Below are 14,943 nucleotides of genomic sequence, written 5' to 3' on the forward strand. Positions count from 1 at the left end.
CTCGCAACTGCATTTATGGCATCGCGAAGCTCTCATTCCTTTTGGAGCCATGGTCGCGCGCAGTGGGCGGCAACGGGGTGGCCCGGGGGCCGAAGCCCTCTGGCGGTGGTTCTGTTTCGGCGTCGCACGTTGTACGGAAACGCCGTGTTTGTCCGGTATGGCTCATGTTCGTTCACGCAAAAGCGGCGTCACATCTGGTTTGGCGTTTACGGGTCGGAGGGAAAGAGCAAGTTTGATGTAAACTGTCTGTCACCAGTCCATGAGAGATTACGTCGGAACTACAATAGAGCAAGGATACTTGTTGCGAATACGATATGCTTTGCTCTTTGACGGTGGATTCCCACCTTGACCATTCTGTGAGGAGATGTTGGGGAGAGTCGAAGGAGGGGTGGTATCTCCTGGCTGCGGGGGCCGGTCATCTGGGGTCGGCCTCACATGATGGCGGCGCGACATCTGACCTCGCAGCCGCCACGCCGGTAGCTGGCCATGCACCCTTGAGGCTTACATTGCGATTCTCGAACAGAGAAATGCTACGCCCGGCGCCTTGGGGAAGGCGCATGACACGTCTGGTGAGCCATGGCCGTGAAGTGGACTGCGCGGAGCCATGATATTTCTCCCAAGTGTCCGAACTGCGTCCCCTTTCCCTTTTCGCTCGCGCAGCTTCCCACACACAGCGAGGCGAATGAACCATACGCGCGACATACCTACAGACGAGCCATGGCCTTGCGACACAAGCGCGGCGTCTCCCCGCTGCGGCGCGACGAGTATCCCCCAACGGCGACGATAGCGACGACGGCATCGATGACGCCGACATATGCACGCCCGCGCTCAAACGCAATCGCGGACGCACACGCGCCGCCGCAACAACCCCCGCAGAGCTCCATCGGCTACGTGCTCGAGTGGACCTCCGGGCCGATGCACACGCGGCCGCGCCGGCATGCGCTGTGCGGCGTGGAGGACCTGCGGACGGAGTTGCTGGCTGGGCGGGACGGCGGCGGCGGCGGCGGCGGCGGCGGCGGGGCTCCGGGGTCGGGCCGGATGTTGGTGATTCGAGCTCCGGCGGCGGCGGGGGGAGCGGCGACAACGACGGAGGGAGGAGCAGCAGCAGCAGCGACAGGTGAAAGAGGGCGCGGAGAGGTGCTCGACGCGGAGGTGGCGGGCGTGCTGAGGGGCATTGCGGGCGTGGACGACGGGTTCGTGGCGGCGCATGTGGAGGGCGCGGCGTGGAGGCCGAGGGCGAGGTCCCGGCGCGTGCGGTGGTGGTGCTGGGCGTATCCCGAGTCGATCGTCACCTCAACGGCATCGGGACGGGGGCGGCGAGACGGGGGGCAAGGGGTTGCCGTGTGTCGCGCCTCGCTGTGGCTTTCATCGCAGATCCCAATCCTATTCATCGACGACCGCGCCGCCTACACGAGCCCGTCGCCCGCCGTCGCCGTCCCGCCGGGCAACCTCACCGGACCGGTACCGGGACCGCCGCCCGCGCGTCCGGCGCCCAAGCTCCGCCACCAGGATGCCGCAACGACGGGCAGCCGGCTGGGGAAGCAGCCGAGCGGAGGGCGATACGGCGCCACGGGGACGAGTCCCCCCGCGTCCACCGCTGCCATGATGCCTCCTACCTCGGCTGGCCCGCGGACAGGAGACGGGACCGGCAGCAAGAGGCGGAGACGGGAGGCCTCACCCCGACCACCGTGGGCCGGAGCGGCAACAACTGGCGGCGCGTTGTCGTTCGATGAGGAGTTGTGGGATGCGCTCGAGCTGATGGGCGGCAGCGCTGGCAGCGCTGGAGACGTGTCGGTTGAGGAACTCGTCGGGGAGCTCGTCTACGAGCGGTGGGCGGCGTGGCTCGTGGGCCGGCGACGGCTACGACACAACTCGGGAGCTACATCGTCGTCGTCGACGCCATCGTCGTTGTCTGGGGCCGCGTTGCCTTCCCCCTCACCGTCGGCCCTCTGGGCGGCCATGGCCGCGCTGGAGCAGAACCTCGACGAGGCGCGGCACCTCGCGCGGCAGGGCGGCCGGGTCCTCGACGCGGCGAGCCCGTCGGCGTGGGGGGACCTGCTGCAGCGGGCGCAGGCGCGCGTGCACCTCGCTCAGATATCGCCGCCCGTCTCCTCGCCGCCGTCATCAACCATCGCCGCCGCCGCAGGAGGGATACTCGCGCCGCCCTTGCAAAGGCGTCACCAAACCGCGGACAAGCAACCACCAGCACCACTACCACCACCCGCCTGCGACCCGGAGCTCTTCGACGAGCGCAGCCTCGACCGCATCGCCTACCTCGGCGGCTTACTCCTCCCCGTGACCGTCGTCGCGGGCGTGCTCTCCATCGAGGGCGACTACGGGCCCGAGGGGACCAACTTCTGGGTCTTTTGGGTGGCCAGCCTAGCGGCGTCGGCGGCCGCCCTGCTGGTGATTTACGCGGACCAGCTGCGCTCGCTCGAGGTGTGGTGGCTGGAACTTCCGCCCGACGCGGAGGGCGGCAAGGCGCAGCAGCAGGGCCGTGACGACTACGAAGGCGACGACGAAGACGAACACGGAGCCGGTCACGGCGTGCGACGCTATTACCAGGCTGAGGCTGTGGCGTTTGAGGGAGGGGGAGGGGGTACCGGCGGCGGCGGAGGTGAAGGTAGGGTGGTGCGGCCCGCGGCCCGGTACCTGGTGCAACGCGGGGGGGAGGCCGCGCAGAGGACGTGGAGGAGGGGCGGGCGGCTGGGCTGGGGGGGCGCGGTGAAGACGATGTCGGGGTATTACCGGTGGAAGGGGGATGCGCGGGTGAGGATCGGGAGGCCGGGCGAGGCGCTGAGGGAGGCGTGGGCGCCGCCGGCGTGAGGGCGGTGGTGATGGCAGAGGACAGGGAATGAGGATGGTGGTGATGGAGATGGGCGATGGTTTTAGAGATCGTGATGGTATGCATTACACAGGTACAGCTGGTATACACACTTGACAAACCTCTTGATAAAGACACATCTGGCAGCTCAGAGACTGGGTTTGCTCGTTGCGTATTAGTAGGATGCTACAATGCGGCTATGGCAGGCAGTGAGATGATGATGAATGATACAGCGAGGCTTCTTCGTCATACAAGAATCAGGACACAGCGGGAACAAGCTCGTCGAGGCAGAAACAGGTCCCCTTTGCTTCTTCATTCCCCCTGATGCTCACCAGGCTTCTTCGCGGCGGCCCTCGTCCCCCTCCTCCGCCCGCCGATGCGCTCCTTGCCGTCCATCCACGGGCGCAGGCACTCGGGCACCGCCACCGTGGCCGTCTCCTCGTCCCAGCCGTTCTCGAGCAGCGCGGCCAGCACGCGCGGCACCGCCAGCGCCGTGCCGTTGGCCGTAAAGGGAAACGTCATGCGCCCGTCCAGCCGCGTCCGCGTCGCCAGCCGCCGCGTCTGGTAGTCGCCGCACATGCTCGCCGACGTCACCTCGCCCCAGCCGTCGCCCAGCCCGTGCTGCCGCCGGCTCGGGAAGTAGGCCTCCATGTCCACCTTGCGGCTGGCCGACGCGCCCAGGTCCGTCGCCGGCATCGACAGCACCCGGCAGTAGAGCCCCAGCGACGAGAGAATCTCCGTCTGGATGTCGAGCATCTCCTCGTACACGTCCTGCGCCTCGCCCTCGTCCGGCGCCGTCCATGCGAACATTTCGACCTTGGTGAACTCGTGCACCCGGTACAGGCCCTTGGTGTCGGCGCCGCGCGCCCCGGCCTCGGCGCGGTAGCAGCGCGACACGGCCACGTGCCGCATCGGCAGGTCCTCGGCGTCGATGGTGGAGTTGGCGCGCATGCCCGCGAGCGGAATCTCCGACGTGCCCGCCAGGCACAGCTCCGGCACGCCCCTGTCGGCGTCGGCCTGCGACCGCGCGATGGCATAGACCTGCTGCTCGCCGTTCTGGTCCCGCGGCTGGAACCCGCACGCCGCGCCGATGTGGCTGTAGACGATGCTCGGCGGCGCCACCTGCGTCCACCCGTGCCGCGTCGCGACGGCAAGCGCATACTGCACCAGCGCCTGCTCGAGCTGCGCCGCCTCGCCCAGAAGATAGTACCAGCCCCAGCCCGACGACGCGGCCGCGCCGGCAAAGTCGAGGATGCCCAGCTCGGAGCCGATGTGCAAGTGCGAGCGCCAGACCGCCTCCTCGGACGCGTCCTCGTCGAACCGCGGCTGCTCGTTGATGTAGCTGAGCACGACGGGCTCGTGGCCCCGCGGCGTGTCGTCGCTCGTTAGGTTGGGCATCTCGAGCGCCAGCGCCTCCATCTCGCCCACGGCGGCCGCCTCGCCCTGCTCGATGCCCGACAGCTCGCCCTTGAGCCGCCGCGCCTCCTCCTGCACCTGCTCGCGTGTCATGGCCCGCAGGTCCGCCACGTCCTCGTCGCCGCTGCTCGTCGCCGGGTTCGCCAGGAACTTGCGCAGCAGGTTGGACCGCTCGCGCAGGGAGCGGCCTTGGCGCTGGAGCTCCTGCCATCGCGAGTGCAGCTGCAGGATGCGCGCCGGGTTCTCGGCCTGGCGCGGGTAATTACGCTCCAGGCAGGTGAGCTCGTACAGCTCCGGGTTCTGTCGTATGTGCTTGATGTCGATGATGGGTTTGGGCGCCATTGACGGGCGCTTGCCGTTGTCTGCGAAGCCGCGCGCGGCGGCGGCCCGCACCCGGGGTCGCGGCGCCCGGCAGCGGAGGCACGTAAAAGCCCTGTTCATGGTGGTGGTTGAGCTCCGCGTGAGCCGCTCATGGCGTGTTTGGAGGTTGGAGGTTGAGATGTGGAGTGAGTTGGAGCTCCGGCGTTGGGCTCAATTGACCTTTTGCGGTGCTGGGCGGCGCGGATCATGCAATTACCCGAAGTCGCCCGATCAGGGCATCGTCGCCAACGTCTCGCATGTTTAGCTGCAGCACGGCTGTATATATTGTTGAATATTGTTTTGGGGCGCATGAGAGCTCTCGGCATCTGACGTCGTAAGGCGCGTCTACATAGAGTGTGCAATGGCGGAGTGGCTGCTGTGCTACCAGCCCTCCTCCACCTCGTCCCAAGCATCCTCACCACCAGCGCTGCCCGCGCGACTCAATACGCGCCCCAAACGCCCAGCGTCCAGTTCGTGTGATGGCCTCCGCTGCCTCGGATCAGTCCTCCGGCGCCCATGCTTTGCCTCTGCTGCGCCTTGGCATCAACCTCGCTGGGTCGGCTCGCGCCAGCGGCCCCCTGCTGCAACCACAGCTCACGGTCTATCGTGGCCATGGCCGGTATCTTGAGCTGGCACATGAGGCTTGCGCCTGCCCACGGCCCAAGCGTGTGCAGCGCCCTGATCTGTCCCTGCAGCTGCCGAGGGACTGGCCGGTTCCGCGCAATTTTCGCTTCAATGTCCCCGGAGGGTTCTGCCGACGTCGCCTCCGACCGGCCGTCAAGGTCCTCGCTGTCGGGCTCGGATGTCGCCGCCGACGACATGCTGAATCTCTGCACGCTTGTGCGTCGAAGCTTTTGGTTGTGGCGCAGCTGCTCGAACCCTTTGCCAGAAACCGGTGTCCATCCGCGCTTATCTGTGATGCTGGTCACCTCGTCCATGACTCTCTCTTTTATGCCCAGGATATTTGAGCAGCCTCCTGTGAACATGATTCGTGACATGCAAACGGCTCTGACGTCCATGGGCAGCTGTACGAGGTGGTGGTGCACAAGCAAGTGCAGTGGCAGCTCGTGGTCGTCAAACGTCGACGCAGACGCAGATGCTTCGAAGAATGTGTCGTCACAGATATCGGCTAGCTTGTCAAACGGCACCTGTAGCGTAATCGGTGGGTTTGTAGACCGCAGCGGGATCTCGGCTTCACCTGTCGCTCGATTCGACTCCGCCTCGGACTCGTCCTGCTCTTCCACCGTGTCTAGCTGCGTCGACTGACGCTGGGGCGATTTGAAGCCAGAAGCCCGGCACCAGATGAGGCGACAGAGAATGTCCTCGCACTCTTCGAAGCTCAGTACTCGCGGCCCCTTTCCGTCATATTCTTCCCCTTTTAGCATCTGGTGCAGCAGCTTGTACAGCCTATCAAGGAGGAGCCTGCCTCCCCTGACAGTCCGCGTGGTCCTCACCTCCCTGTACTCATAGACGCTGGTGACGACCGTCTCTTGCCAGCCCATGTCCACGACCAGGGCAGAGCGAACGCCGGCTGCCACGGCGGACATTGTCGGGGATGACATGAGGGAGATGATGGGGGCCTGGAAGTTGTTGAAAAGAGTGTCCAAGACGGCTGAGAGCAGAGGTACCGGCACTTCAGGATCCAAGACGAGTCCCATTCTCCTAGGGCGCGAGTCGATGAGGAGATATCTGAATGCGTGAGTTGGGGACTTGTAGACATGACCACTTCCACCGACCTTGTGAATGCGTCCCTAAGCAGGCGGTCCAGCTTGTCGTGAAACAGGCCCAAGTCGAGGCCTCTCAAGTCATAGCGCCATATCTCATAATCGTCACTCCATGCATCTGTGGAGGGTGCTGCGGGCTGCTGCCACGCCCTGAAGTCTCCGGCGCGGCGTCCCTGCTCGGGGCCGCACGACAAGGTGGCCTTTGGTAGCGAGTCCCCCGCAAAGCCTATGCGCGCAAAGCGCGAGCCGATTTCGATGAGGACAAAGTCATCGTCGGCTCTGATGGTGGACGGCGAGCTGTACGTCGAGGAGATGACCCTCGGGGGCGTATGAGGCGTGGACGGCGACTGGCCCTGCGGCGGCACCGCACGAATGCTGGCCACGCTCCTGTGGGCCAGCGCATGGCCCGCACCAGAAGACATGGCCGCCGCGCCTTTGTTTGAGCGTGCGAGGGTGAGTTGATGGCGAGGTGGCCGTGGATGAACAGTTGGCGATGCTGGGAGACGTGTAGGGACGTGTTAATTAGGGGCTCTGATGCGGTTAGCGCGTCGAGGCCCACTGCTTGGTTGGGTCTGCCGCCTAATTACGCACCGACACCCAGTGAAGCCCATGGTCGCTCTAGCGACGGCGCCCGCCGCGACGTCAACTCTGACGCTTCAACTTCACGCAGCGCACCGCACCTCGGCGCTGCGCCCGCGTCATGGGTATCAAGGGGTATGCAATCCAAACCCTGGCAAGCTATTCTGATGGATGCTGACCTTTCAGGATTTACCGCGAGCTGGGCCCGGGAACGCGGGTGTCGCTTTCCAAGCTTGCTGCCGACACCTTCGAGCACCAAAACAGACCGTTTCGCATCGCCATAGACATTGCAATATGGCAGTTCCAGACGCAGGCCGCCCGAGGTATGCGCCTCGAACCCCCTGTCCCTTTGATCATTGACTCACGCTCTCCAGGCGGGACAAACCCTGCGATTCGAACCCTTTTTTACCGCCTCGTCCGCCTGCTGGGGACACCCGTCCAGCCCATCTTCGTCTTCGACGGCCCGAATAAGCCCGTGTTCAAGCGAAACAAGCGGTCGGGTCGAGGCGACGGCGTCGCGACCGCGCAAGCCAAACAACTTATCCGACTCTTTGGCTTTGCAGTCCATGACGCCCCAGGCGAGGCAGAGGCAGAGTGCGCCCTGCTCCAAAAGCACGGCATCGTGGACGCCGTCTTGAGCGAGGATGTGGACACAATCATGTTTGGATGCACAAAGACTCTTCGGAACTGGTCGTCCGAAGGCAAAACCTCAAAGACGCCGACCCATGTATCCCTCTACGACGTACACGACCCCAAGATTGCGGAAGTTGGTCTCGACCGTGAAGGCATGGTCCTCATCGCTCTGATGAGCGGTGGCGACTACCTGCCGGACGGCATACCGGGCTGCGGCGTCAAGGTGGCTTATGAGGCTGCCAAGGCAGGCTTCGGCAAGTCCATCTGCAGACTCAAAGCATCCGACGCCAGCGGCATCAAAGCCTGGAGGGAGTCGTTGACGCACCAGCTCAGAACAAACGAGCAAGGCCACTTCAGGACGAAACACCGCGCGCTAATCATTCCCGAAGACTTTCCAAACATTGAGGTCCTGCGGTATTACACTCATCCAGTCGTGTCACCACAATCCACGCTGGATGCTGTACGCCAGAAACTTGAGAGGAAGCAGACGATACAGCTCGAAGCCCTCCGCGAGTTTACGCGCGAGACGTTTGACTGGGACTACAAGATTGGCGCAGTCAAGTTTATTCGAGTGCTAGGGCAGGCCCTCCTCGTTCACAACTTGTCCGAAGGCGCGACAAGTCCGCACGGCTGGGTGAAGCGAATATCCGGGCGGCGGCAACACTTTACCACCGACGCTACGCCAGAACTGCGGCTCGCGTATGTTCCCGAAGAGGTCGTCCCGATCGACTTGTCAAAGGAGGTTGACGAGGTTGTGGCGTCCGGACGAGACGGCCTGGCCCTGAACAGCGACGACGACTTCGGCGCGGATAATGACCCTTCCGGTGCTGTCGACAGCGTCAGAGCGCCCAAAGTATTCGACGTCACCAAGCCAGACTTGACGTGGGTTCTGGAAAGCGTGGCACGGAGATTTATCCCCGACACGGTCCGGTCTTGGGAGGAGGCCGCGGCTGCCAAAGCTCCTCGGAAGTCGCCAGCGAAGAAAACGGCATCGGCCCCCAAGCCCAAGAAGAGCACCGGCATGCCTCGGGGGGCGCTCGATGGATTTGTACGCGTGACGAAACCGAAACCGGTGCACGACGAGACTGGCCGACCGGCCGAGCTCGAACCTGGCGCAAAGGCATCGCAGAAACCAAGGCTCAAGGTCCCGCCTCTTCTTCGGTCTCCTCCCCCGGCCAAGAGTAAGCACTCATCGAGGAGCCCCAAAGACCCTGGCTCACCAAAGACGCCTAGGGCACCTACTTTATCCACATCTGGGCCAGAGACGATTCTCATCTCTTCGAGCCCTGCCGTCCCGCCATCTCCCCTGCCGCCATCTCCATCCCCTCGGCCGCGGTCCCAGAGGGTGCCAGATCCCAAACATAGCAAAGACTATAGCCCGATGCGCGCGGCTCGTACCCTGGGCAGTGCTTCTCAGAGGGTAGACCACAGCCGGAGCCCTAGAAAGGATAGAGAACCCACCAGGAAGGCAGCCTTGTCCAAGAGGTCTGAGGATTCGAGGTACACGCAGCTATCGATGGATATGTTTGCGACGAAAAGCTCGCAGCCATCGTCGAGCCAGACGTTTAGCAGCCCGGCTCCAGCACTCCCAAGGCCCGCCACTCCTGTGCGTGCGTCTGAAGCCGTACCTGAACTGGAAGAGCTCGGGGATTCTTCTGAGCTGGACCTGGCACCGCTCTCGACGCTGATATCCCGACAACCAGTCTCTCCGAGCAAGCGGCGGTCAAGGGGCGAAACACCCAGCCCTGCCGAGGAGCAGGGCCCGCCGCCGAGCCCGTCAAGGAAGAAGAAGTCCCTAGAGCGCAGTGCTACGCTTTACTGGTCCAACGAAAGTGAAGTGGATGAGACGGAGAGGGCTGCTAGGATCCGTTCCGGGTCAAAGCTGCCGGAAGCTCGCGGCGTCAAGGCCGGCGTGGTGAGATGGAGCGACGTGTCGTTGATTGACCTTACCGGCGATGATTGATCATGTACATTGGCGTAGCGAGCATATGTGTTTATGGGTGCGGGTTTGGTCGGCGTTAGGGAGTAGGATCGTCCTGGGACGACGAGCGTACGGCTGCTCCGTCAATAAATACTCAACAACTTGTCCAAAGTCGAATGTTCCGCTTGCTATGGGTTCACGCTTGACTGTATACCGTTGATTTCGGTACACAAATCGCCACGGGGTCAAATTATGACGATGGCATCAGGGGCAGACATGAGGTGCATCTATTATATCCAGTTCCCAAGCAACGGCTCAATGTGATATGCCGGCTTCAATATCCCAACGCCCTGTAGACTATTTGCCAGTCCATTATGCAAATGCAGATGGCAGCCCCATCATTGGAACACGCCTCCCTTTGGTAGTATACACAGTCAGCCCCCCCCCCTCTGTTCCACTCTTCATCTGTCGCTTCTTCACGTATCCTCCATGGTCAGGTCCGGGTCGACCTCGGTCCCCAGGTCCCTGTCCTCGAGGAAGCGGCGGCCGAGCAGCTCGTCCGGGAGGTAGGCCTGGCGGACGCGGCCGTCGCGGTAGTTGGGCGGGTACTTGTACTCGGCGCCGTAGCCCATGTCGCGCATGAGGCGGGTGGGCGCGTTGCGCAGGTGCAGGGGGACGGGCAGACCCGCGACGCCGGGCTCGCGCAGGGCGGCGTAGGCGTTGTTGAGGCCGCGGTAGGCGCGGGTGCTCTTGGGGGCGAGGCACAGGGCGACGGCGCAGTGGGCGAGGGGGATGCGCGCCTCGGGCATGCCGATCTGCTGGGCGGCCGTGTAGGCGGCGGTGGCGAGCGGCAGAAGGGTGTTGTCGGCGAGGCCGACGTCCTCGGAGGCGATGACGACCATGCGGCGGGCGACGAAGAGGGGGTCCTCGCCCGACTGGAGCATGCGCGCGAGGTAGTAGAGGGCGGCGTCGGCGTCGCCCCCGCGCACCGACTTGTGGAAGGCCGAGATGGAGTCGTAGTGCTGGTCGCCGCCGCGGTCGTACACGAGCGTCTTGGTGAGCGACTGCTTGATGTCCTCCTTGGTGATGCCCTCGCGCGCCGCCAGCGACAGGGCCAGCTCGAGGAGGTTGAGCGCGGTGCGGGCGTCGCCGTCGCTGAAGCGCGCCAGGTAGGCTATCATGTCGTCGTCGAGGAGCGGCGTGGGCGGGTAGACGGACTCCTCGGCGGCGCGGGCGCGCTGCAGGATGGCGACGACGTCTTCCGTGGAGAGGGGCTTGAGGGTGAAGGTGCGGCAGCGCGAGAGCAGCGCGTTGGCGACCTTGAAGGACGGGTTCTCCGTCGTCGCGCCGATGAGCGTCACGGTGCCCGCCTCGACGGGCTTGAGGAAGACGTCCTGCTGCGCCTTGTTGAAGCGGTGGATCTCGTCGCAGAAGATGATGGTCTTGCGCCCCGTCAGCGCCATGTCGTTGGCCGCCTCCTGGAAGAGCCGCTTGCACTCGGACACGCCCGTGCTCGTCGCGTTGAGCTCCACGAACCGGCTGCCCACCACCTGCGCGATGCACCGCGCGATCGTCGTCTTGCCCGTCCCCGACCCGCCCCAGAGGATCATGGACGGCACGCGGTTCGTCTCGATGAGCGACCGCAGCACGCCGTTGGGGCCCACGAGTTCCTGCCCGCACACCTCGTCGAGCGTCTGCGGACGCATCCTCTCGGCGAGGGGCGCGGCGCGCTGCGTCTTGGTCCGTTTGACGACCCTCCCGTCGTCAGATTCGGTCTGCTGCTGCGGCGCCGGTGGCGCATCGTGGCTCCCATGTATTCCGTTCGTTCCGTTTGTCGTCGCCGCCGCCGGCTCCTCAACCTCCATCACGTTCGCCGGATCCAGCGCCGTGCCCGCCCCAGGCCCCTCATCGAAGCTCCTCTTCTTGCCGGCCGCGGCCCCGTTGACCAGCGGCGTCGTCAGCATCTTGTCGTTTGTGAGCACGCGCTTGGGCGCGGGCGTCGAGAAGAAGCTCGAGGCGCTGCGCTTCTGCGACGACGGCGTCACGTGGGAGGAGGGGACGCCATTCTGCTGCTGCGACTGCGGCGGCGTGGGCTGCTTGTCGACGCCGATGATGAAGCTCGTGCAGCCCGAGTCGATGTGGCTGTTGATCTCGGACGGCTTGACGGGCTTGTTGCAGATGGGGCAGTCGACCGCCATTGTCCGGCGACGGGCGTAGATGCCGGTAGACTCTCCAAAACGACGGGTGGTGGTGCGCGCAGCAAGAGGAAGCAAGCGTTCAATGCGTGGCGTTGATGGGATAAATTATGGGACGTGGGAGCGGCACGCGTCAGAGCTTAAGTGCCGTGACGCGCTGTCCTGTGACTGTTGCTGTGGGGGTGGGGCTGCGGCCGCCGTCGGCTTCGGACCCGGTTTGTCAACGCCCAACGGTATCTCGCCCCAGGGCGAACAAGAGCTACAAAGACACATGTCATTCCATCTATTTTCATCTGATCCATATGGGGGGCAGTATACGTAGTATGTAAGGGCTGTTGTGGATTCGCTCAACATGTCACTCGCCGTCACAACAGCACCGGCAACGGCACTCTTGAGCACCGCAATGAGAACCCGGTTGCAAGTCCGTTAGGTATTTGCATGTACGAAACACCTCGACGCGGTGTCAATATAACCTCCTGCCAGCCATTGCTCTGCTCTTGGCAATGCCCCAAAACGCCGTCCATGCTGGTCATCAATGCTGCCGCTGCCGCTCCAATGCCACTCCCTGTCGACGAGGACGCTCCTCCAGTAAAGCCCTTCCCTGCCTGCCCCTGGTATCAATCCGTGCAGTCCCCTAGTCTAAAGTCCACCACAGCCTGTATCCCTAAACAGACGTCTTCATGGTCCGGATCTTTGGCGACGAGATGCTCGTCTCCGCCTTGCGCTTGCCCAGTACGGGCTCAGGTGTCCGACGCGACACGCCCGGCGTGCCCTCGCGATCTCTAGTCGCTTCGGCGTGGCACGAGGCATGATATGCCCGGTTGCCGACGAGGACGGCGTCGAGCCACACCCACTCCTGCGCCGTGTCCAGCCACTTGTTCTCGAACCTCTCCTGGCAGATTGGGCACACCGTGTTAATGCCACTGCTAGGGTCCGGGACGGGAATGTACTTCGGTCCCTTGTCAACCTCGACTGTCTGAGACGTCGAGTTGTCCGACGTGCCAACGTGATCCGAGTCAATGACTTCTCGAGATTTCAACCAATCCTATTACACGTTAGACAGAAGATTCACCACCGGTAGAAGTCCTAGTTGTAACATACCTGGCTGTCCACGTACCAGCTCCGGTGCGTGCCCCTCTTCTCGGCCTCGTTGCTGCGCTGGTGGACTCGGAAATGCCAGTCCATATGTGCCATTTTCTTCTTCCTGCCCTCCTCGTCGGTCCGGAACCGTCTGCCGCACTGAGTGCAAGGCGGTCCCAACTTGTCATAGAGGGCGGCAACAGCATCAGGTCGGAATCTACATCACAAGATGTTAGCACTCTTCTTGTCCGGCAAGATCGTGGGCTCGAAACTCACTGAGACTTCAACGCAGCGGCGCTCAGTCCGGGATCAACGGGCGGCGTCAATCCAGTCAGCCCTTGAGCCTTGGCCGAAGACAGCAGGTTGGCAATGTTTGGTGGTAGTATCGACGCCGGCGCAGGGGGAGGTGGTGCCACAGCCGGTGCTGCGTTTGGCGGAGTCGCGTTGGGAAGCACGCCAGCTTGACGGAGCTGGTCGAGCAGAGACAATGCGCTCGGTGCTTGTGCCGGGGCGGACGGCTTTGCCTGCTCGGCCTGAATCGGCGGCGGTGAGCGGATCGCCTGGCTCGCGTATGGAGGATTAGGCGTCGTGTTCTGAGGCGTGGCCGACTGCCGCGCCAGGAGAGCTGCCAGAGCACCGTGGCCAAGCAGGCCGTCCAACGTCACCGGCGCGTTGCCATTGCCCGCCGCCGGTGCTGGGGTTACAGAAGCAGAGTGCGGCGCTGCGACGTGTGCCATCGGCGGTACGAGGGTCGAGCCTTGAGTAGAGCCCGGGGCCGACGCAGGCCTCAATGTTACGGCAGCAAGTTCAGTTACTTTGTTCTTAATGAGCTCAAGCTGATCCCGGGGAAGACTCGTCCGCTGCATCACCCCCTGCAGGTCCAGCAGCGCTTTTAATCTGTTCTGAACGCCGGCATCATGCGGGTTCTGCGTGAACTCGGCCTTCATCGCAACAATCAGGTTTTGGATGTCATTGCTCAACGTGTCTACGCTTATCCCGGCCGGAGCCGGAGGCCCCTGTGCGTACGCACCGGGGTACGGAGGCTGATAGAGGGCCTGGGCGGGCATGCCCGGCTGAGGCGTTGAGTGTTGCGGGTACTAGAATGGCGCGTCGTGTTAGCGATGAAACGTACAGCGAGCACACGAGACGCTTACCTGTTGTTGCGGCTGCTGCTGTTGCTGCACGGGGAAACCAAAGGCAGCCGGCGCAGTCTCGCCAGGGCGTCCGCCGTTGACCGGCTGTTGGTGAAGGTGAGGAGGGTATGGTACTGGTGGCGGTTGTGCCTGTCCACGCATGGCTGGCGGTGTCGGTGTGTTTCGATTCGGGAGCAGTGCGGATCGTGGTCTCCCGGGGATGGGTCCCTGTTGAGGCATGCTCGCTGCTCTCGCCTTCATCAGAGCATTCTCGATGGGGCGCACCAGCTCATGAGAAAAGACAGGGCGGGTGTCCATGGACCCCGGAACCGGGTCTTTCCATGTCTTGAGCATCTCTTCCATCTTGCGACGGATGTTGTGGTCGACGACGGCGTATGACTCCATAAAGGTCTTGAAGAGGTTGCGGCCAAAGTACAGCGTGTACGGCGTGCCGACATTTTTGACGATCGAATCCAGGACGTACAGGGCGGGGAGTTTCTTGTTGGGAGCGGCCTGCGCACATGTCAGCATTTCGAGTCAGGAGATTCGACGTTGCACAGCGTGTATCTAGTCACAGCGACCGACAGAGGCTTGCCGGCGGCCAACAGGGCTGGCCGAGGGAATATCGTACCTTGAGGATGTGCTGCTGGAGCACTTCGGCGATGGCCAGGGCGTGCTCCGTGTTCTCGCGAGCAATCACAGTCAGGTTGCTGATCTCGAACCGCATGTTCGAGGACAGGTCCTCCAAAGCATGGCGGTAGTCTTCCGCCACCTCCTCCGCGTCGGACGACATGGTCAAGGTGGGTTGGGTCGCCGAGTTCAGAAAGCAGACAGTGCGATATCCGAGGCTGCACGAGTAACAGCAGAGGCGTGCTCGACAGAGCTGGTCTCAGTCTGCCGGCCGCTTTGTAGGTGGAAGCGACAGGCGCGGAGCGAAAACAATGAACAATAGGCAGGCAGATTGTTTGGAAGCGGTTCGGGTTTATTCCACAGTGCCTTTCCAGGCCCGGGCAGCCTCCGCCACGTCTAGAACCAACCTCAATATCCCGGGACCACCTTGTAGCGCCTCGTGCAGCTC

At 63.4% G+C, this 14,943-nt stretch overlaps 6 protein-coding genes across 6 annotated transcripts; 2 read left to right on the forward strand and 4 right to left on the reverse strand.

Annotated features, from left to right (window-relative positions):
* Nucleotides 1–717: 717 nt before the first annotated feature.
* PLICBS_007422 (uncharacterized protein) lies at nucleotides 718–2,826 on the forward strand (the record flags this gene model as incomplete). Its single annotated transcript, XM_065601168.1, has 2 exons — nucleotides 718–1,044; nucleotides 1,375–2,826. 2 exons carry the CDS (start codon nucleotides 718–720, stop codon nucleotides 2,824–2,826), a joined length of 1,779 nt encoding a protein of 592 aa, XP_065457240.1.
* Nucleotides 2,827–3,136: 310 nt separating this feature from the next.
* PLICBS_007423 (serine--tRNA ligase, mitochondrial) lies at nucleotides 3,137–4,681 on the reverse strand (the record flags this gene model as incomplete). The annotated part of the gene is made up of 1 exon (XM_018320855.2): nucleotides 3,137–4,681. One exon carries the CDS (start codon nucleotides 4,679–4,681, stop codon nucleotides 3,137–3,139), a length of 1,545 nt encoding a protein of 514 aa, XP_018180752.2.
* A 359-nt stretch (nucleotides 4,682–5,040) lies between these two features.
* Nucleotides 5,041–6,746, reverse strand: PLICBS_007424 (uncharacterized protein; the record flags this gene model as incomplete). Its single annotated transcript, XM_018320856.2, has 2 exons — nucleotides 5,041–6,289; nucleotides 6,337–6,746. 2 exons carry the CDS (start codon nucleotides 6,744–6,746, stop codon nucleotides 5,041–5,043), a joined length of 1,659 nt encoding a protein of 552 aa, XP_018180753.1.
* Nucleotides 6,747–7,024: 278 nt separating this feature from the next.
* Nucleotides 7,025–9,499, forward strand: PLICBS_007425 (uncharacterized protein; the record flags this gene model as incomplete). Its single annotated transcript, XM_018320857.2, has 4 exons — nucleotides 7,025–7,038; nucleotides 7,090–7,226; nucleotides 7,278–8,717; nucleotides 9,240–9,499. 4 exons carry the CDS (start codon nucleotides 7,025–7,027, stop codon nucleotides 9,497–9,499), a joined length of 1,851 nt encoding a protein of 616 aa, XP_018180754.2.
* Nucleotides 9,500–9,933: 434 nt separating this feature from the next.
* Nucleotides 9,934–11,655, reverse strand: PLICBS_007426 (uncharacterized protein; the record flags this gene model as incomplete). Its single annotated transcript, XM_018320858.2, has 1 exon — nucleotides 9,934–11,655. The coding sequence occupies one exon, from the start codon at nucleotides 11,653–11,655 to the stop codon at nucleotides 9,934–9,936; it is 1,722 nt and encodes a 573-aa protein (XP_018180755.2).
* A 661-nt stretch (nucleotides 11,656–12,316) lies between these two features.
* PLICBS_007427 (uncharacterized protein) lies at nucleotides 12,317–14,658 on the reverse strand (the record flags this gene model as incomplete). The annotated part of the gene is made up of 5 exons (XM_018320859.2): nucleotides 12,317–12,697; nucleotides 12,754–12,949; nucleotides 13,009–13,829; nucleotides 13,887–14,378; nucleotides 14,497–14,658. The coding sequence occupies 5 exons, from the start codon at nucleotides 14,656–14,658 to the stop codon at nucleotides 12,317–12,319; spliced, it is 2,052 nt and encodes a 683-aa protein (XP_018180756.2).
* Nucleotides 14,659–14,943: the final 285 nt, after the last annotated feature.

Source organism: Purpureocillium lilacinum (assembly GCF_023168085.1).
Source record: "Purpureocillium lilacinum CBS 284.36 DNA, scaffold_5, whole genome shotgun sequence".
NCBI classification, from domain to species: Eukaryota; Fungi; Ascomycota; class Sordariomycetes; order Hypocreales; family Ophiocordycipitaceae; genus Purpureocillium; species Purpureocillium lilacinum.